Source organism: Anser brachyrhynchus, assembly GCF_964034855.1.
Source record: "Anser brachyrhynchus genome assembly, chromosome: Z".
NCBI lineage: Eukaryota > Metazoa > Chordata > Aves > Anseriformes > Anatidae > Anser > Anser brachyrhynchus.
Window position 1 is genome coordinate 5,936,331 of NC_137697.1, and position 21,147 is coordinate 5,957,477.

General features: G+C 59.3%; 1 protein-coding gene across 6 annotated transcripts; it reads left to right on the forward strand.

Moving 5' to 3' along the window:
* The first annotated feature begins 3,011 nt into the window (after nucleotides 1–3,011).
* Nucleotides 3,012–20,383, forward strand: DNAJB5 (DnaJ heat shock protein family (Hsp40) member B5). Of its 6 annotated transcripts, none has more exons than XM_080573771.1 (4): nucleotides 3,012–3,159; nucleotides 9,743–9,987; nucleotides 12,955–13,553; nucleotides 18,334–20,383. In XM_080573771.1, the coding sequence occupies exons 2-4, from the start codon at nucleotides 9,777–9,779 to the stop codon at nucleotides 18,565–18,567; spliced, it is 1,044 nt and encodes a 347-aa protein (XP_080429897.1). In that variant the 5' UTR covers nucleotides 3,012–3,159; nucleotides 9,743–9,776; the 3' UTR covers nucleotides 18,568–20,383. The 6 variants fall into 6 exon arrangements, with proteins under 6 accessions (XP_080429897.1, XP_080429898.1, XP_080429902.1 ...); XM_080573772.1 differs by lacking the exon at nucleotides 3,012–3,159 and adding an exon at nucleotides 5,386–5,592; XM_080573776.1 differs by lacking the exon at nucleotides 3,012–3,159 and adding an exon at nucleotides 6,159–6,177.
* Nucleotides 20,384–21,147: the final 764 nt, after the last annotated feature.

Consider the following 21,147-nt stretch of genomic DNA (forward strand, 5'->3'; position numbering starts at 1 on the left):
AGACCACAGCAAGGACACCAGAAAGTGAGTAAGGGGGCAGTAATCCAATAATAACAATAATAATGATAATTGGGAAAGAAAAAAAAAAAACGGGTATGGATTTTTCTTGCAGCCCTTTCCTCATCCTGCAGCACAGGGTGCTGGAAAAGGAGGGCGGCATCTCCGAGGATGGGAGCAGGCAGGAAGAAGAGACAGCACCGAATACGTGGGCGCTGCTCTCGCTGCGGAGAACAGAGTACAAACCCTGCTGCTGCCGCCAAGCCCGGTGTCCTCAGATGCATCTCTGGAGCTCACCCAGGCAGAGACTTCCCCGCGCCATGTGGAGCGGGGGAGCCTGAGCAGGACCAGGGGCATGGCAGCAGTGAAAACCTCCCTCCTGCCCACCAGCTGAGCCGTGCTGGGATCCCTGTGCCCTGGGCAGGCCGAGCCGTGCCCCACAAACACCTCCAGCTCGAGGGGGCTGTGGTGGGGCCAGGGGAGAGGTCTCCTTCACAGCAGTAAGACAGCAGCTGGGGACTTGGCAGCCACAATGCGGGTCAGGAGTTGGCAGAGCTTGGTGGCCTCATCCACTGCTCTGACCTCCAAACACCTAGAAATGATGTAATATGTGTTTTAACAGAAAAGCAGCCCCACAAGGTCCCCTGCCCCCCTGTCATGGAGACCAACAGCCAACGCCTTGGGAAGAGCTGAAGATTGAGGTGAGCACAACATCCCTGCAACGTGCCCCCCCACTCCGGCTGCCCATAGCCTGGGGATTTCCTGAGCCAGAAGCATCATCACTGTGCTTACCAGCCTGCAGTGGATTTTCTCTTCAGGAATTTGCTTAATCGCTTTTTGATCCCAGACAAGCTTTTCACACCTTCGCAGCATCCACCCCCCCAAGGCCAGCAGCTCCAAAATGTTAATCCCAAACTGCACCAAGAAGCAAGCTCATGCCCTGAGGTGCCACTGCCTATTTCAGCACGTGATGCCCGCAAGCCCTTTAAGGGAAGAAAGCTTAAGCAGCCATTCCCTGCTCACCTTCCCCCAGCCACACATGATTTTATTATTCTCCGTCATCCCTCCCTCAGTCATCTCTTCCCCCAGACGGAAGAGAGCTAGTTTATGTAATTGTTCCTTGTATGGAAACTGCTTCATACCTTTAATTATTCCTGTCACCCTTCCCTCCGCTTTTCTAGCGTTTCTTTAAAAGGGTGCCGGATGTGCTGGCAGACAGGCTGTGGAGGAAGAGCAGTTTTGCTTAAGACAGCCACTGTCGGGCGCAGCACCCAGGGAGGGAAGCAGGGGCTCTGCTGACCCTTCCCCTGCCCAGCTTTCTTTCGGTGGCCTACAGTCTGCATCCAGCCCCCACACTGCAGGCTCCTGAGCCAAAGCACTTGCTCTCGCAGCCCTTTTTTCAGCCCACGCAGCTGCACGCCAAGCCAGTCATTTGCGGACAAAGATGTGGTCAGTGCCAGCTCTGCCCCAGGGCCTCCAATGCCTTTGCTGACGAAAGGCTGGGAAACAGAACAGAAAAGAGCTTGCAAGCCCAGGACATTGACGTTGCCCTGGATGAGCTGCACGAGCCCTTTGTAGCAGGAGCAGCAATCCCTCTGGGTACACAGATAGCAGAACAAATAGACAGCAAGATAGACAGATAACAGATAACAGTAAGTGCTGGTTTAATATCGTGATGACTCAGACGCTGTGCAGAGAGCACAATGAAAACACTGACTCTTCCAGTTCAGAGATGCTCCACAAACACCTCATGGGAGGAAAGGAGCCTGGGCAGTCACCGGCATCCTGCCAGGAGACAGCAGAGCATGATGGAGACCCCAGCCCCAGGACAGGAACGGGGGGACCAATGCTGTGACGAATCCCCAGGGGAAGGGCTGGTTGTCACCCCAAAATTACTCCGGAATGTCCATTTAAAGACTTCATCAGTTAAGGTACAAAAGCACAGCACTTTAAGCGTGACAGATGCCATGCTAACAGCCCCAATGTCTCACATCAGCTCTCAACTTCAACATCTGAGGCTTTGTAGGTCACAGAATCACAGAATCATCTAGGGTTGGAAAGAGACCTCCAAGATCACCGAGTCCAACCTCTGACCTAACACTAACAAGCCCTCCACTAAACCATATCACCAAGCTCTACATCTAAACGTCTTTTAAAGACCTCCAGGGCTGGTGACTCAACCACTTCCTTGGGCAGCCCATTCCAATGCCTAACAACCCTTTCGGTAAAGAAGTTCTTCCTAACATCCAACCTAAACCTCCCCTGGCGCAACTTTAGCCCATTCCCCCTCGTCCTGTCAAAACTGGGTTCATTGACCTTGCAGGCGGGCAGTGCTCTGCCTCCAGTGATGAACCGAGCACTGCTCTTGGGCCAAACGGGAGCAAGCCACGGCCACGCTGGCTTCCCAAAACCAGATGTGTGGCTTTCCTTGGATGGAGGAGGACTCAAGAACGGCTGGGTGATGACGCCATGAGCCCCACAGGGGGTGTTCAAGGAAAGACTGGACATGGTGCTTAGGGACACGGTTTAGTGGGTGACACTGGTAATGGTGATGGTTGCAGCAGGTGATTTTGGAGGTCTTTTCCAACCCTAACGATTCTATGACAGGAGCAGCAGCCAGCTCTCGGTCCCCACAGACGGGCGCTGAGCTGCTGACAAGGGGGGGCACTGAGGTACCGCTGCCCCAACATGGCCGCCGCCCGCTGAGGGGAGGGGGGCGCCGCGCAGCGCCCCGCTGACGTCACGCCTTCCAGAAGCTTCCCGAGGGGATCCCGCCGCGCCCGGCCGCTATAAAAAGCCACCGGGCCTCGGCGGCGAGGGGCGGGGCCTCGCCCCGAGCCCTCCACCAATGGCAACGCTCCGACAGGGCGGTGCCGGCTTGAACCACCCAATCAGCGACAGCGGATGGAAGGCGGGGCGCCCCGCCTCCCCTCTCCCTCCACGCCCCGCCTCCTCCCCGGGGGACAACCAATGGGCGCGGCGCCTCGCTTGGACGGACACCTGCCCTGCCCAACGGGGGGGCGCGGCGGGGAGAGCGCTCCCCCCCCCCCCCCCGTTCCCCCTGCGCACCGCCCCCTCCCCTCTCCGCCGGGGGCGCGCGGGCGGGACTCCCCTGACGTCACGGGGGGGGGGGGCAGTGCGTGCGCGGCGCCGGCGGGAGCGGTGAGTGCCGGGGGGGGGGGAGGTGACAGCCCCCGGTGTGCCCCGGTGGGGGGCGGGGAAGGCGTTAATGACACCCCCCCCCCCCACACACACACCCATTTGGTATCGCATCGCAGGCAGGTTGGCGGGAGGGAAAGGGTTAACAGCCCTCCCCCTCTCCTCCCCCCCCCCGGTGGGTGGAGGGGGCGGCGAGGAAAGGGTTAATAGGGAGTGTTGAGCTGCACGGCGAGGAAGGGGTTAATAAGACCCTGTGTGACCCCCCCCCCAAAGTGGGGCCGGACAGGAAAGGGTTAACAACAACCCCCCCCGCCCCCCCCCCCCGGTCATACGGGGTCGGCGAGGAAAGGGTTAAGTGCTGTCCCCAATGGGGGTGACAGCCGGCTGGGCAGGAAGGGGTTAAATACAACCACCTGTGTCATCTGGGCAGGAAGGGGTTAAACACCCCCCCACACCCCCCCCCGTGTCACCTGGTCCATGTGGGTCACAGCACCCCCGCAGAGGTTTTGGGGACATGGTCCCTACAAGGGGCACGGAACCCCAAAAGGGGCTTGGGGTGACACGGTCCCCAAGTGGGTCAGAGAACCCCACAGGGGGTTTGGGGACATGGTCCCCACAGGGGTCACAGCACCCCATAGGGGTCTGGGGTGGCATGGTCCCCATATGGGTGACAGCACCCCGTAAGGGGTTTGGGGAACATGGTCCCTATGAGGGTCTGAGGGTCACATCACCCCATAAGGGGTTTGGGGTCATGGTCCCCATATGGGTGACAGCACCCCGTAAGGGGTTTGGGGGACATGGTCCCCATATGGGTGACAGCACCCCATAAGTGGTTTGGGGACATGGTCCCTATGAGGGTCTGAGGGTCACATCACCCCATAGGGGGTTTGGGGACATGGTCCCCATATGGGTGACAGCACCCCGTAAGGGGTTTGGGGGACATGGTCCCCATATGGGTGACTGCACCCCATAAGTGGTTTGGGGACATGGTCCCTATGAGGGTCTGAGGGTCACATCAGAGGGTCACATCACCCCATAGGGGGTTTGGGGTCATGGTCCCCATATGGGTGAAGCACCCTATAAGGGGTTTGGGGACATGGTCCCTATGAGGGTCTGAGGGTCACATCAGAGGGTCACATCACCCCATAGGGGGTTTGGGGTCATGGTCCCCATATGGGTGAAGCACCCCATAAGGGGTTTGGGGACATGGTCCCTATGAGGGTCTGAGTGTCACGTCACCCCATAAGGGGTTTGGGGACACGGTCCGTATGAGGCTCACACCACCCCATAGGGAGTGTGGGGACATGGTCCCCATATGGGTGACAGCACCCCGTAAGGGGTTTGGAGGACATGGTCCCTACGAGGGTCACAGAACCCCATAGAGGATTTGGGGACACGGTCCCCACGCAGGTCACAGCATCCCATAGAGGGTTTGGGGGACACTGTTTCCACATGGCTCACAGCACCCCAGAGGGGCTGGAGGTGGGGGACCCCACGCGAGGAAGCAGCAAAGGGGCTTAACCCCGTCCCCATGCAAGTGCACGCACCCCTGTGGGGCTAGGAACTGGGGAGACTTGGGGGGGGGGAGACTGGGGGGTTAACCCCGTTTCCACATAGGGGACGGTGCCCCGGTGGGGAGGCAGTGAGGGGGCTCAGCCTCGTCCCCACAAAAAGTTACAGACACCCCAGTGGGGCTGGAAGTGGGGGACGCTGCCTGGGGGGGAGCTTAACCCCGTCCCCACGCAGGTGGTGGTGCCCCAGTGGGGCTGGAAATGGGGGACCCTATTTGGGGGGGGACATAAAAGGGGCTTAACCCCCTTCCCATGCAGGTGGTGGTGCCCCAGTGGGGCTGGAAAGGGGGGACCCTATATGGGGGGGGGCAGAAAAGGGGCTTAACCCCATTCCCACGCGAGTACAAGACACCCCAGTGGGGCTGGAAACGGGGGACCCTATATGGGGAGGCAACGAGGGGGCTTAGCCCCATCCCCACGCACCCCAATGGGGCCAAAAGCGGGGGACCCTACTCCTTGGGGGGGGGGGGGGGTACAGGAGCCTAACCCCCTCCCCACGCAGCCCCCGGCGGTGGGGTTGGTTGTGGGGTTCCTGCGGGGGCTCGGCAGCCGGGGGCGGGTTAACCCCGTCCCCACGCAGGTGCCGGCACCCGAGTGGGGAGGGGTTGGGTGTGGGGGGGGGGGGGGCAGGCGGTGGGGAAGGGGGAGGCGGGCGGTGCGCGTGGGGGCCCGGGGATGGGATGATTCATTGCGTGTACTCATGACATCGCTGGCTGCTTCCCTGCGGCTGCCAGCCGGCACGGGTGGCACTGCCTTGCCCCGACGCGACGCGTTCCCCTCGAGCTGCCTGAGCAAAACTTGGGGCTTCGCCCGGCCCCGGCGCTGCTATGCCGGCCATCCTGCTCTTCTGGAGCCGCGCGGAGAGGTACGGCGCACCCCCGGCTCGGCACCCCGCCGACCGACCCCTCGGACCCCCCCGACCGCCGCCTGCAGACCCCGCGTGCCCTTTAGGCGGGTGAGGGTTTCTCCCCGAGGGGTCCCCTTCGATGCTCGGCCACCAAGTTTCTCCGCTGGGCTGGGGAGGGGGGGGCCGGGGTTGGGGGACACGCGGCGGGTTTGAGTTCCCTCGGCGTGCCCCGCCGTGCCCCCCACGGCGGGAGGCGTGAAGGTGACTTCTCCAGGAGGAGGTTTTGCGCCGCAGGAGGGGAGGTCGGGGTCGCAGTGGTGGGACCGCGGCTGCTGGATCCCTCCTGCTCCGGCACGGGGAGCGGTGTCGGCACCCGGGGAAGGGGGGGGGACACACACGGGGACCCCCCAGCGGGCCGGCGCGAAGCGGTCCGCGTTACTTTTTTCCGCCTCGTGGTGCATCAGCGCTGTCCTACTTTCCTCCCTCCCCGTGTGGCCCCACCGTGACCGGCACCGGGAGCGAGCCATTAATTGCCGGGGACACCGGGCTCCTCGTTACCACCGCTTTTGAGGGGTTGGGGAGAGCTGCGCCGGGGCCGTTCAGGTAACGGGGGGCTGGGGGTGGGCACCCCATGCAGCAGCGGGCTGGGGAGCGGGGAGGATGCCTGAGCCGGCAGCAGAAAGAAATGCTTTAATTCGGGAGCCCGTGCCCACCCGGCACCTCTCGGCTCAGGGAAGCGGCGAGAAGCCACCGAGAGGAAAATCTCTGCCCATCGAGCAACCTCGCGGACGGGCTCCCGCGGGCTCCCAAGCCCCCAAAGGACGGCTCGCTGGCACCCCTGTCCCCGCTTCCCCTCCTCTGGGGCTGAGGTCGCAGCCGCGTCCCCGCCGGGCTGAGGAGCCGGCGCGACGTCTAAAATAAAGGTCGAGCCTTTAAAGGCGACCGCTTGGACTCTGAATGTCTTGGTGAAGTTTCGGTAAGCGGGTCTCCCCCCGCGTCTCGTGCCTGTGTGCTCGCGGCCGAGGAATAATTAAATGCCCCGCGGTGCCCAGCTCGTCACCCTGCCGCCACCGTACGGTGCGGGGCGGAAAACCTCGGCGGGGCCGCTGGGCGCGTGGGCTCGTTCCCTTACGTGACTGCAGAGCGGAGGGATTATGTCAAGTGATTGCTATTCAGCCGGCTCGCCGATCCAGAGGTTGCATGGTCTGATGTCATGTGCGGGGCTGGAACAAAGCTTCTTCTCTCTTTTTTTTTTTTTTTTTTTTAATAAAATTATTTATTTATTATTTTTTAAGGGGAGAACGGGGGCCGGGCGCTCGCCAGCGCAGCCGCCAGCTGGGAGGTGCCGGCGCCTGCGTTTTTTCCGAATGCAGCCCCTTTTTCCTAAGGTGTGCAGGGAAGGGAGTGCAGGTGCCTGACCCGCCTCGAAGCCCACCCCCCCTGCTCAGCAGCTCCTTTCCCCCGCTCCCGAGAGGGTTAAATGGGAAGGCAGAGCAGGATGATTGAGCGGCGGGGGGGGAGAGGGGAGCTGTGGCGAGGCGCAGCTGATCCCGGGGAAGGTGGGAGGGAGGCTGCGCGGGGACAGAGTCGTGTTTTACCACCGCACATGTGAGCGTCGCCTCCGGAGCGTGGCTTAACCCGGCGGGTCACCCGACGCGGGGCGTGGGGACGGCGGCGCCAGGTGACGGGGCCGGGAGACGCGGGACCGTGAGATTTGGGGTCCCGGGGCAGGAACGGGACGCGGCCGGTCCAGCCCGCGGTGCCACGGCGCGAGCATCCCCTGCAGGCATCCCCCGCACCCCCCCCACAAAGACCTCTCGAGGGTAAAGACCTTGGGTGGGTGTGGGGTGTGTGTGTGGGGGGGGGAGTGACGGTTTGGGGACTTTTATAGGAATTGCTGCAGGGATTCGGGGGGGGTGTCTCTGGTGGTACCATTGTGGGGTGAAATCCGTGGTTTGCGACCTCCGTGCTTTGGTCTGTGTGGTCGGGGTGCGAAAAGGGGTGGAATTCGGCGCTGCCTTGTTTGACCTTGCTGGAGGAGGCTTTTTTTTTTTTCTCCCCGGGATCGGGCAGAAAAGGGTCTGTTGTCCCTCCGGAGGCCAGGTCCTGGTCCGGTCCGTGCCCCGGTGCCCAGCAGGTTGCCACCTGTCAGCACTCACGGCGCGGCTGACCTTGGCCGCGCTGCTGGTTCCCTCGCCTCGCCTTCCCACGGGAGGCTGTGCCAGTGGCTTATTTTTACAGCATGGTGAAAAAAAGACATTTCGGGCCACCTCCGGTGCCGGCCGGGGACCTGCTGCGTCCCCCCCCTCCCCCTGTCACGGGCTCCTGCTGGGAGTCATCGGAGCAGATGCAGACGGTGGTGGGCACGGGGTAGAGCATCTCGTAATGGCTGTGTGGGCTCGGCAACGACGGCTGCTCTGTGCACAGAAGCTGGAGGGCTCCTGCTGGAGGCTGTGCTGGTAGAGAAACGTGCTGGCATTTAGAAGCCGGGAGCTGGAGATGCTGTAGGATGCTCTTTACGCCCCCAGAGGCCTTCCTGTGCCTCTAACAATAGCGCGGCAGCGCTGCCTCTCGCTTCTGCCCCTGACGCCCGTGGGGCGGGTGGTTTGGGCAGCTCCTGGTGTCTTGCCCCTTCCTTCAGACCTCCAGGTTCAGGGGATGGGGCAGAAAGGGCAGAGCTGGTGGTTGGGAGCAGGGGGTCCCTCCAAGACCTCCACCGGGAGCAGCTGGTTATGGACGGAGTACGGACAGGGGGAACACCTGGTATGACCGTGCAGGAAAGGGCCTGATGCAGAAACCCATCTGCTGGAGGGGCTCAGAGGGCTGGAGCTGCCCACGTTGGTCTGTTCAGGGTTTTTTGGAGCAAGGGTGGGTCTGGAGCAAGCCCAGGAAAAAAAAAAAAAAACAACAGGGCTGGAGAGGGGAGTAGGACGTGAGTACAAAGGCTTAGCAGAGAGCACTGAAGGTCGGAGGATCAGCTGGGGGCAAGGTCTGGAGAAGAGCACGGCAAGGAGCAAGCACCAAGCTGTGCTCGGCCAGGTGGGGCAGAGCAGGTTGGGCTTGGCAGGGACAGGAGCTCACAGTGAGAAAACCGAAGGGTAAGGAGCACTGGGAAGTGTGCTTTGAGGAGCCTAAGTCTTGCTCATCTTTTGCCCCGAGCCGTTGGTCTCGTGCCTCCTCGAGCTGCTCTCCGAATTTCCATGACTCTGCTGGGTTTGCTGCTCCAGCAGCGTGCCTGTGGAGTGAATTAATTGCCCACCCGTTTCCCTTTGGGTTTCGGCCACTGGGTTTTCAATGCCTTAGTATAGGCATGGCTCTGTCCTAAGCCTCCCACATGATGGAGAAAGTGAACGCAGGGAGCTGGTTGCCCGTGCTGACCTCACTGTGTCGTGTCAGGCTGCGATGACATTTTACCACCTCTTAATATTTCTGGCTTACTGCAACATTTAGCTGAAGACTCTAAGGGAGTGCAAGTCAGGCTAGAAAGTGCTTTTTTTTCCAGAAAAAAAAAGAAAGAAAGAAAAACCTCCCACCATCACAAGATGTTTCTGTCTAACGGCTTCATTCTCTCTCCGCTAAATACAAATTACAGCTCTGACATGCTGGAAGCACTTATCTCCAGCTGAATGCCAATTGCTTTCAGGAACAAAATGTTTGAAGTTCCTTTGAGGTGAGCGCGGCGGCGCAGTCCCTGCTGGCTCCCCGACTGCGCCGCCGCCCCCCCAGCCCCTCGAGTCGCTCCTCTCCTTGCCCTGGGCTGGCGAAGCCCCGGGAGGCTGCCAGCAGGAGGCCGGGGAGAGGAGGGGGACGGGACGGCTGAATTTAGACCGTCACGCCTCCAAGGTCGGCCTTGCCCCTATAATAACCCAGCGCAACGCCTCGGTGCTCCCCGTCCAGGATGACTCTCCGCACTCCGCAGCTCGGCAAGGCAAAGGCAGAGCCCAGGGACATGCGGGTCCTGCCGCGCTAGCGCGTCCCCCTGCCGCTGCTCCGCGTCCTCGCGCTTGTCTCGGGCCCCTCGGGGGAAAACGTGGACTTGAGGCGGCTGTGGTGCTGCTGGCCGGTGCGATGCGGGGAGAGGCGGCTCGGCGATAAGTGTGTGCCGCTCCCGTCTCCGTCCGCCCGAGCGCCGCGCTCGCCTTGCAGCCAGCTGTCTTTCTGCTTTCAGGAATAAGTACTCGGCACCAGGCAGCGTCGCCGTCATGGGGAAGGACTATTACAAGATTCTGGGCATCCAGTCCGGAGCCAACGAGGACGAGATCAAGAAAGCCTACCGGAAAATGGCCCTGAAGTACCACCCTGATAAGAATAAAGACCCCAACGCCGAGGAGAAGTTCAAGGAGATCGCAGAGGCTTACGACGTCCTGAGCGACCCCAAGAAGCGAGCCGTGTACGACCAGTATGGGGAGGAAGGTAAGGGGGGGGACCTGTTCTCCTGCTCCAAAGCAGGGCTGGCCAGGGCACGGAGACATCCCAGTGGCTGTCTGTTTGGGTCCAAGGAGGTTCGTATGGGGCTCGGGGGTGTTTTTGCACCCCCAGGGCTCACGCCTGCCTCCAAATCAAGGTTACTAGGAGCGGAAGTGGGGAGAGCAAACACTCCACCGACCCTGCTTTGCCTTGCTGCCAGAAATAATGTCCCGACCCATTTCTGTGCCGCCGCAGAGCCACTTTTGTTTCTCTTCCCAGCTGGGGAGATGGCACTTGAGAGCTCCGCAGTGCTGCCTCCAAAGGGCGAGCGCTGAGCTGATGGAAGTGAAAAGGAGCTCGCCTCCTGGGCCGTGCCTGCGCGCTGCGATAATGCTTTAGCGACCCTTCACTCGGCCTAAATTTCCCAGCCCAGTAATGTCCCTTTTTTCCTGGATGTCCCCCCGCAGGATCCCCGGTAGCGTGCTGGTTGGAGCGCTAGTCCCACTTTTCTCCCCGGTACAGGCTGACCTACATGAATCAAAGCTTTTCCCAATTTAAGTAATAGGTTTTTGTTTTGAAACTAAGTGGCTGCTGTTGTCTCCCGGTTGGCATGGAGGAGGAGAGCAGCTCCACCACACACAGCCTTATTAGTCGAATATGGAAGACTGCAACCCCATTTGCTGAGGGTGAGGAGAGCACTGAATAGCATCTGCATTAATCAGCCAGGGACTTGGGTGCTTAAAAGAGCAGCAGGTCTGCTATGGACAGGCTGCTCGGAGGAAGTCGCAGCCCCTCCTGTGTGCCCAGCAAGCGGGTGCATCCTCTTTGGGGACACCGGCAGGAACACACAGCGGTCAGAGATCCCTTTATCAGCTCTGTCCTGCTCCCAGCAGGCGCGGGGAGGGCTCTCTGCCATTCAGAGCTGAACAGGTCTTAGGGGGTACAGAGTCTTGCCCTGGCCTGATGAAGTTACACTCGCTCCTGAAAGATGCTGGGGAACAAGAAATGTCAGAAACTTATAGGAAAAACTGAAGGAGCTCCTGGAAGAAGCGGTCAGAGGTGCCAGGTGCTGTCAGCAGTCAGGCTGCTGGGTGTGAAAGCTCAGACAGACCCGGGGGAACTCCCTCATGGTTTATCTGAGCAAAACTACAGAGCTGGGCAAAGCTTTGGAAAATCTTTGCCTGGCAGCACACGCTCTGCCTATACGAGTTGCTTAACCCGTTATTTATGTCACCGCCACGAGGGACGCACCGAGCCGCGGTGATTTGCTGCTGTTTAAAATTAGAAGCGGCTATCTCAAGCGAGAAACTAGCATTTCCTTGGAGGCACTGCCGAAACCGGACCCTGCCTCTGCAGGGGCCTCTGACTGGCGTCATGGGATTAAGGCAACTGCATAAAGGTGAAACCTCCTGGCTGCAGCCTGCTGGGGACGGGGGCTCTCCAGGGATGACGACGGCTAAAATAAGAGCGAGTTAAGTAGTAAGGAAAAAATAACTTTAGGGGAGCAGCCCCCTCGTTGCAACGAGACGGGGAGGCTGGGCTTGAAGTGGGACCTCTTTGTCCCTGGTTCTGGGGCAACAGACAGGGCCAGAGCTTGGGTTGAATTGCCCAAAACAGGAAAAACAGCAGGTTTGGTTCTTCTTGAGGGGCGTGGGGTTCTCTGGAGAAATTGCAGCATTTGCCCCATGGGGCTCAAGCACCAGCAACACCAAACCTCTTCGATGCTTTTGGTGAGCTGTGCTGGTTGCCTCAGCCTCGGTCCTCTCCCATCCCACTCCATGATTTTGGGAGTCACTGGGCCTTTGTCTCCCAAGCAAGGGCACGGCCTGGATTTCCTTGTGACTTGCAGCCACTCGAGTTATCCTGGAGCTCCCCAGTAAGTAGCTCTTTCCCTGCTGGCCCATAGTCACGCACCTAGCCTCTTCCTTTCGTAATCCATCCTTTTGCACAGAGGGTGCCTCATCCCTCAGGCTGGGGGAGGCCACCTTCCCCTGCCTGGGTTTCTCCGTAATTCCAGCTGTGTGAGCAGGTGGACACAGCAGCAGTGCCCAGAGAGCCCATGCAGAAATTCGGGGCACTGAGAAATGAGATGAAAGACATGGAAAGGCTTCATGGTAGAGGGGCAAACCCCATGAGCCCACCCCAAGCAGTGACTTCCACACCAGTCCAGCACTCCCGCAATGGGAAACCTTTCATTTTCCAGAAAGTGCTTGTTTTTCTGGAATACATGGCCTGGGGGTGGAGAGTCAGTGTTTTGAGGGTCTTTGGCGTCCCATAAACTGGGGTGGGCTCATGGGGTTTGCTTCTCCTGCCCTACAGCCCAGTCCCCATGCATGTTACGGGCTCTGCAACAGCACAGACATTCGTGCAGCAGGGCAGGGGTCAAGGAACGAGAGCCACCAACTACATGAGGAGGCTGAGAGCATCAGAACAGACCCCCCAGATTTGTCTGCTCTGTTTAATCCCCCTGTATCTCCAGGGCAGTTCTGCCTGGGAATGGCTGCTGGAAGGTGCAAGCCTCAAACTCTTCTGTCGGTTTGTGAATTGGGGTGCTAGAACCACAAGGGGAGGATTCCCACCCCCGTGGTGGAGGCTGACCCTCAGGTCAACCCCTTTGGCCAAAGGTGCAGCGAGTTGCTTCCCTGCTGTGCTGGGGGGTGGCTGGGAGGCCTGCTGACCTCCCTGTGCTCTGCCAGCAAAAGTCCTGACGGCTGCGCAGTTGCTCACTGAGTTCAAAGCATTTTCTAACGTGCTGGACACAATGCTCCAGGGCTGCGGCTGTCAGCGCCGTACACCTTGGGTAACAGATAACTCACCCAAAATGGGTTTTGTGCAGCACAACTGGGTGCCACGGACCCGAAGCGTTGACGGTGGCAGATCAGCTGCACACGCAGCTTGGAGTGGCTGTGCAGAGCCAGCAGCTTTCTTCTGGCAGGGAGTATTTAATGTCTCATCTTCCCCCTTCTCTTCCAGGTCTCAAGACTGGAGGTGGCTCTTCAGGTGGCTCAGGGAACACTTTCCACTACACCTTCCACGGAGACCCCCACGCCACCTTCGCGTCTTTCTTCGGAGGCTCCAACCCCTTCGATATCTTCTTCGCTAGCAGCCGCTCCCGGGTGTTCAATGGCTTTGACCAGGAAGACATGGATATCGATGACGATGATGATCCTTTCAGTGCCTTCGGCCGGTTTGGCTTCAACGGCATTAACGGGGTTCACCGGCGGCACCAGGAGTCCCTGCACACGCGGAGGAAGGTCCAAGACCCACCCGTCATCCACGAGCTGAAGGTGTCCCTGGAAGAGATCTACCACGGCTCCACCAAGAGAATGAAGATCACCCGCAGAAGGCTCAACGCTGATGGCCGGACCATGCGGACTGAGGATAAGATCCTAAACATTGTCATCAAACGGGGATGGAAGGAGGGAACCAAAATCACATTCCCCAAAGAAGGGGACGCCACGCCGGACAACATCCCTGCTGACATCGTCTTCATCCTCAAGGACAAGCCTCACTCACACTTCAAGAGGGACGGGACGAACGTGGTCTACACCGCAAACATCAGTCTTAAAGAGGTGGGTATCAGTGGAAATGCCCTGGGTGAGAGGTGGCGCTGGGCTGTGGCCAGGACAGGGCTCAGTCCTCGTCCTGTGCTGAAGAGGAAGGACCAGGTAGGGTGTGAGAGACATGAGCAAAGTCCTCTGCAGGGAGGAGACCAGCTCGTGCTCAAGTTTTGGAGAGCCGCTCAGCCTCCATGCTGCAGGTAGGACGCGGGTACTGCAGTCCTGACTGAGCACACCGGGCTGCCTGAGCGAATGCAGGTGGTATTTACCCATTTTCTCCCTTCCCCATATGTCTTGCCCTTCTATTTTAGCGTAGGGTATTCACATATGGAGGAAAGCCCAGGTGCTCTGTAGGAGCAAGGGAAACCCGAAGTTTGCTGACACAGGTCTGGTCCCTGCTTGTTCATGTTTCTCTCCTGGATGGTGCCAGGCACCACCCCATAAGAGAGCAGGGTCACGCAGAGAAAGGCAACACCTTGACCCTGCTGAGCGCTGCTTTAGCCCCGAACAGCTGCTTTCTTTGCTTCTGGCTTCCCTGGACAAAGGGCAAAATCTCAAAAAATGTGCTGTGAGCAAAACCCAGCGCATCCAGGCTGACAGCCCTGGAGGTCACGGTGACACTCGCTGTACCAGAGCAGCAAACTGTGCGAAGGTGGGAGAGGAAGGGGATCTTACCCCAGAACAAGATGTGCCGTTTGCTGCTGCTGCTGCTGTCTAACTACCTTTTAATAAATCCCAGCTGGCAGCTGCATTTAACATTGACGTTTTTGGCAGCTGCCATTTGCTGTTCCTTTCAGACTGTAGACGCTGTCTGTCTTCTTAATGAGCTGATTTTTTTTTTTTTTGAAGACAGATTTGTGTTCTCAAATACATTTAATAGAAATAAGCTCAATGGGCCAGACCTGAGGTAGGGAAACGTGAGCTCCTGAGTGTGCCAGCAAGTCAGAAGAGCTTTGCAACAGCTCTGCATCCCTGCCGGGGCCGTGACCAGCTACAGTGGGGGCAAGGGCAGCCCTGTGGGGCAGGCAGAGCTGGGCGCTCCTGAAACAGTCATCTCAAGCTAACCTGTGAGCTTGGGAGTTGAATTTCCTTTGTGTTGCAAAGGGGATTTGAGTAAAGAGGTTTATTCCTGTGGTGGCTGGCCCTGCTGGCCCCTCCAGAAATACTTGGGAGAGGCTGCATTATTTATGGAGTCCTGCATGCCATATCTCAGATGTTTCCTTCTGTGCATTCCCGTATCTGTTAAAATTACCCCCGGGACGGCTGTCCTGATGTCTGGCCCACGTTGGTCCAGGTTGATGCTCGCCACGTGCGGAGCTGCCCCGTGAGCAGCACGCTGAGCAGCCCGCCCGGCCCCGTGCACTGGTGCTGGGCCAGGGGAAGTGCTGGCTGCCTCCTGCCCACAGGACCCCTGTGGTCTCCATCCAGCTGCCTGTAAACAGGGCATTTGCTTCACATCACGGCAGTCACAGAGAGAGACCGGTGGAAATTGCTGGTCCAGGCAAATTCCTCTGCTCTTTGAGCCGGGCTGCCTGCTCTCTGCGCTCCCTCACCGCAGACCAAATGTGCTGGGGATGCTCGGAGAGCTGCTGGCCTGGCTGCCAGCCCCAGCCTTCTGCTTGCCAGGGCAGGGCGAGCAGCGCTTTGCTGCTTTTATCTTACATGAGAAGAAGTAGCTTAAGTGCTCTGAAGCAGGAGCAGATGCCAGGAGCTCCCCGACACCATATGCCAGCATCTCGGTACGTGGCGGAGTGAATCACAGCACAACCTCTTCATCACCTAAGCCTACAGCCGTAGCCCCGAGTGCTTTCCTTGCACTGTTCATCCTTGCGAGTCTGCCTTTTTTAGCTTGAGCCTTGGTCTCCTTAGCTGCACAGCGGGGTGCCAGCAGGCATTCGGAGCTGTGATCCCACTCGTGGTCACGCTGGAGACCCCTGGCCAGCATCTTACAGCCAAGGGGGCAATGCTTCTGGCCATGGCCCTGCAGGGAGCATTTGGGGCACCAGGGCAGGAGAGGGTGACAGGAGGGCTTGGGAACGCAGCATCTGCTTCCTTACGGTGCCTTCTTGAACCTGAGCCTGCTCTACAGACTGCTCTTCCATAGGAACCTGTAGCACCCAGCACCCACAAACCTCTAACCCATATTGTCTCTGATGCCACCTTGGTGGCCAGGCTGCCACTTCCCATCCCCACGTCCCAGCACCTCTGGTGCTCGCGTCCTCATCCCGCTGGGCACTGTGTCCCTCGTCTGGGACGGCTGCTGCCGCCGCAGGAGGTGTGAGAGGGCTTCCCCAAGAGACTCGTGGGCTGCAGGGACGTGTCCGTGCCTAAAATTACAGGCGCACACCGCAGTGGGAGGCCGAGGGAGGGAGGAGTGACACTGCTACGGCAGCTGCGCTCCTGGAAGGCAGATCTTCAGGCAGCGCTGGCGGGCTTCATGGAGATGGCAGCGGCGCCTTGCGGCATCCTTTACCTGGCGTCACCTTCCTCGAAGCATCCAGGCGGCAGCATCCAACAGCCCCCCCGCTGCTGCCAGCAGAGCGGGACCCACCGCTGACCCAGATAAAGCTCAGCGCTCGCGGCTCAGCCATCAAACTCACGCTGGTTTCATACGTGGGGATAAACCGAGCCTCCTTCCAGGATGCAGGGCAGCTCCGGGGCTGCGCTCAGCGCGCGTCGCCCTGCTACAGGCTCTCGCTCACGAGCACTGGTGTTGCTTCAACAACCGGTTTCTCAAATGCCAACCAAGTTGGGCGAGAAGGCTTAAAAACAGGAACATACGGCGAAGGAGCGATCGCCTCTAATTCTTGCGTCTTGGCTCAGGGAAGGAAACACTGAGATCCTGTCTGCGCTCTCACCGCCTGCCTCTGCTCGCGTCCCTCTGCTTTTGCAGGGCAAGCACGGCGCTGAGGAGCAGCGCCCACGCCGCGAGCCTGGCAGGGGCTCTCTGCTTGGTGTTCCCAGTCCTGTCCCTTGGGCTGGGTGCAAGCATCCCAGCCACGCTTCTGCTGCCCTACTTTAGTCTCAAAAGCTCATTCTGGAAGCTGAAATAGTTGCCTGGGTTCCATCTGGCCCCGTTGTGGTGAGGACGGAGCAGGGGACAGCATGTGAGTGGTCACCCCCTGCACTCCCCAGGTGCACTGGGTTGCAGCAAAACCTCCTCCAGAGCAAAGGCAGCACATCAGTCTTCTCTTGGCTTTTCTGCTACAGGCAAAAGGACAGTTGGCTGGTCCTGTTGGCTGGAAACCTGAGGTCTATCCGCTGTGCCTGTTCCCTTTCTGCTTCCCATTGCGTGGCCAGAGATGTTTCTCTGGCACATGTGGACCCGTGCAGCACACCATGTCACATGCTGGTGGGCGCCAGGCAGCAGAAGGGCTCCAGTTTCCCTGGGATGATCTGTTCCCTCCATCCTTCTCTTCCCTCCAACCTGTCGGAGCCACAGCCATGCACCCCCTGCTCGCACAGAGCCAGCGATGAACCTCCTCCTGCAGCCAGAAAAAGCTCGTCTGGGAGGAGACCCAGCACAGATGGGCTGTGCAAGGAGACAGCAGGTTCCGTCTTTCCTCTTCTCAGCTCACCTGAGCCCTAGAGCCAAGCCCAGCATGGGTGGCTCTGCGTTGGCTTCGGTGCCAAGCCCTGGCACCACAGCAGAAGCAGCAGCCATCAGCCTCAAGCCAGGGGGTCAGCGGGGAAGAAGGGCTGCTACTGCTGCTGCCTCCTGTTGCTGTGGCACTGGAGGCTTTTCCTGGGGAGGAGGCTGCAGAACATCCTCCCCCGCTTCCCTTGCAGGGTGTCTTTTGGGGACAGGCGGGCCGGGACCTCCATGCCCCATCCCGAGGGGACAAGTGCTTTGCATGCAGGACAGGACCAGCCCCTTCCAGAAGTATCGCTCCGCAGTCCTCCGTCAGCGGCAGCCTCTCTCCTTGCTGAAAGCCTGGAGACGCTGCTGCCCACGTGTACGGCAGAGCTGTCTGAGTTATTTAAGGACACGAGGATTTTCTTGCTGCATTCCCGCGTCACGTGGCTCGCTAACGCAGGGCGGCTTGCGGCTGCTGCCGGCTTCTGCAGGAGGCAGCTCCCGGCCCCGGGATGGGGATGGGGATGGGGATGGCAGCCTGGAAAACCAGCTCCTGGCTTTGCAGTGGGGGGGGACGTGGCTGCATGGAGGTCCCTGCAGCGGGGATGCAGGGCATGCTGGACCCACTCTCCCCAAGCCTGTGGTTTCGGGGAACCGTCTCGTTCTTGCTTCCTTCTTGGGCCACCAAGGTATAAAAATAGCCGCGGGGCATTGGCGCAGTGCAGTAACCCAACCCTTCGCCTGAGCAGGGCCTGGCGGTGGGGAGCAGCCCCACGGGGCCCCAGCTTCCAGGAAAGCGCGGTGCCGTGCCCCGTGCCGGCGTAACCTTCGGGAGGCTTTGGCCGGGGCAGGGGGGCACAGGCTGTGCTATAGATAACCCCCGGGCTCCGAAGGGTGACAGCTGATGAACCGCAGAGGCATCCGATGAGCTCAGCTGGGTTTTTGGCTGCCCCCCCCCCCTTTACCCTGTTGGGCTCCCAGATTGGGTAGCGAGGGGCTAAATTTGGGCTGCCCTGTTGCTGCGAGCCGCCGGGCGCTCGCTGGCAGTGTCCGCTGGGAGGAGCAGGGGATGGGGAGCGGGGATCCTGCCTCCCGTGGGGCTTCTGTCCCACAGCGCTGGGGATGGGGAGCGGGGCGGGGGTCTCTCTGGGTGCACCCCTGGGTGCTGTGGGGCTGGCAGCCCGGCTGACAGCGTCTCCCTCCTTCTCCCCGCAGGCCCTGTGCGGCTGCACCGTGAACATTCCCACCATCGACGGGAGGGTGATCCCGCTGCCCTGCAACGACATCATCAAGCCAGGCACAGTGAAGAGACTGCGCGGGGAAGGGCTGCCCTTCCCCAAGGCCCCCAACCAGCGAGGAGACTTGATCGTGGAGTTCAAAATCCGCTTCCCAGACAGAATAGCTCCCCAGACGAGACAGATCCTCAAGCAGCACCTCCCGTGCTCCTAGAGCCCCGGGGACTCTTCGCCAAGCAGCAATACTCCAAATGCACGTGCCACAGCATCTGGCCCACACGGAGCAGAGGTGCCAGAGCACTTTCAAATGCAAAAAAAACACTTTCCTTCCCTAAAATTCCCATCCATCCCTCCCACCCCTTCCCCTCTCAGCCTGTTTTCAACTCCAGCAGCGGGGGAATGGTGAGCGCAGGCTCCTGCCCTTGCAACTCTCCTCGCTGCCAGCCTTTTTTTCGTTTTGTTTTGTTTTTCTAGAGGTCCAGCTTTGCTGCCTTGCACAAGCGAGCAGCACGGGCTGTTTGCCCGGGGAGGTGCATCACTTTGTGTTTTTTGTGTCACCTGCTTTTCAAGCCAACCCTCTGACTAGAGGATGGGCTCATAGGGGATTAAGCGCAATGTAAATAGGACTTCACAGGATCTCACATCCCACCGTGTTAGTTTTCTCCTCCCCTCTTTGATACTTGCTGCTGTTTGGGGTCCCGGCCATACCGAGGTGCCAAGGAAACTCCTTAGCGCGTACGGCCAAGGGACCGCTCCTGCGCGCGGTGGCCACTGTAGCCGGACCGTTTCTAACCGGGGACCACGGTACCTAGTCCTACTGCGGTCCACTCTCCTGTGCCAAGACCACCACCGAGCATCACCTGTGCCAATCAACGGAGCTCAAAGCACTTGGGGATGGTCCCTTCCAGCCTCCTACCCCCGCTGTCCCCCGCGCCTGCTGCCGGCCGGGGGGACGGGGGAGCCCAGGGTGGGAGCTTTCTTGTTCAGATGTGTTGAGTTTGCATTGCTGCTTTTTTTTATACATATATTTAGCTTGTTAGGTAAACTCCGTAAGGGTTTGCTCTGCCCGTTTTGGGTTTCCTGGAGTGATTCACCCCTACTTTTGGGGAGCAGCTCAGCCATACCAACATCATGCCTGTGAGAACATAGTATGTGTGTAGCACAAGTCTGGGTGCAAAAGCAGAGCCAAGCGTCAGCAGAACTGTGGTTTTGACAAGCGTTTGAGTTCAACCTTAGGGATTTTATTAGGAAGAGAAAGGCACGTGTATATATTTTTCTACAGGAACGTTTAATTCAGGAGGTATTTCTGGGTGTTATGGTGGAGCTGGAAGGAGCATGAGGCAATCTGCTTGGTGGTTTTGTTTTTAAATGCTGTATTTTTTTAAAAACTTTGGATTTCCATCAGGAGAATTTTTATATTTCTTAACTTTCTCGGTCAACTCTGCCTCTTGACAGTTTTTCCCAGGAGGGGTCCTGCAGACCAGCCGACCTGGCTCTGTATGGCTCCTCCACCACCTCAGCTCCGCATCTCCAGCCCGACCAGCACCGAGAAAGCCAAAACACCCCCCCCCCCCCAGGCATCCTTTTTATAAAGAAAAATCAATGACTTGAAATAGGGGTCCTGGGGGGGTTCAGCTCACAGCGAGGCACCTGCCGAGCTGGTGTGGGGTGTATAGCTGTACAGTGCATCATACACGGCGGGAGGGCGGCCTGTGCCACGGCCAGGGCATGGGGAGAGGAGACCTCTTAAATTAAATTAAAGCACTGCTTAATTTTGTGACCAGTTTGAATTCAGGTTAGGGCATGATGCCTTTTCCCTCCGCCGCTCCCTGTGGAGTTCGATGTACGGAAACCTGGTGGACACTGATGGAGTGAGAAGACAGGTCAGCACGCAGATGCAAGCTGCTTTGTTTTTCTCAGTTTCAATGAGACCTGAATGTTTTATAGTGGTTCTCTCTTTTTTTTTTTTTTGTATTTTTTTTTTTTTGTAATGTCAGTATTGAGAGAAAAATAAAGTATTTTAAAAAATATTAACTCCTTGGTGTGCACTGCGATGGGAGACACAAGGGCTGTGGTTGCCCTGGTGCAGGTGGTGGGGCTGGAGAAGGGGCTCAGCCCCCCCTCCCCATTAGTGCTGGGGGGACCCCATTTTAGGGCTCTGCATCCTTTCAGGGCTCCCAAAACACAACCAACATGGGTGGGGGGATGCGAGTCCAGCCAAGATACCAAGGGGATGGAGGCCAGGGTGGGCGAGGAGGGGCTGCGGGCAGTGGGGAGCTGTGGCCGCGGCCATGAAGGGGGCTTCTTGCTGGTGGGGGCTGCCCGGGGACCCAGCTCTTCTCAGAGATCCTCGGAGGCCTTCAGCCCCGGATGGTGGGCAGAAACCCTCCATCGGGGGGCTGACGATGCTGACAGGGCTGCCATGGGGCTGGGGTGGCCACGGGGCAGCTGCGGCCGGCCCAGGGCCGTGGTGGGGCTGTGGGGACCGGGGCCACAAGAGCACGGCCACGGCCTGCCCTCTGGTGGCAGGGGAGAGCGGCTGAGGGAGACGTTTGGGGTGCTGCAGGAGGGGGCCCCACTAGAACCGCAGAATCATTAACGTTGGAAGAGACCTTCACGATCATCTGGCCCAACCACCCCCCTACCGCCAATGTCACCCGCTAAGCCCTGTCCCTAAGCACCACGTCCAACCTCTCCTTGAACACCCCCAGGGACGGTGACGCCACCACCGCCCAGGGCAACCCGTCCCAGTGCCTGACTGCTCTTTCTGAGAAGAAATGGCTCCTCATTTCCA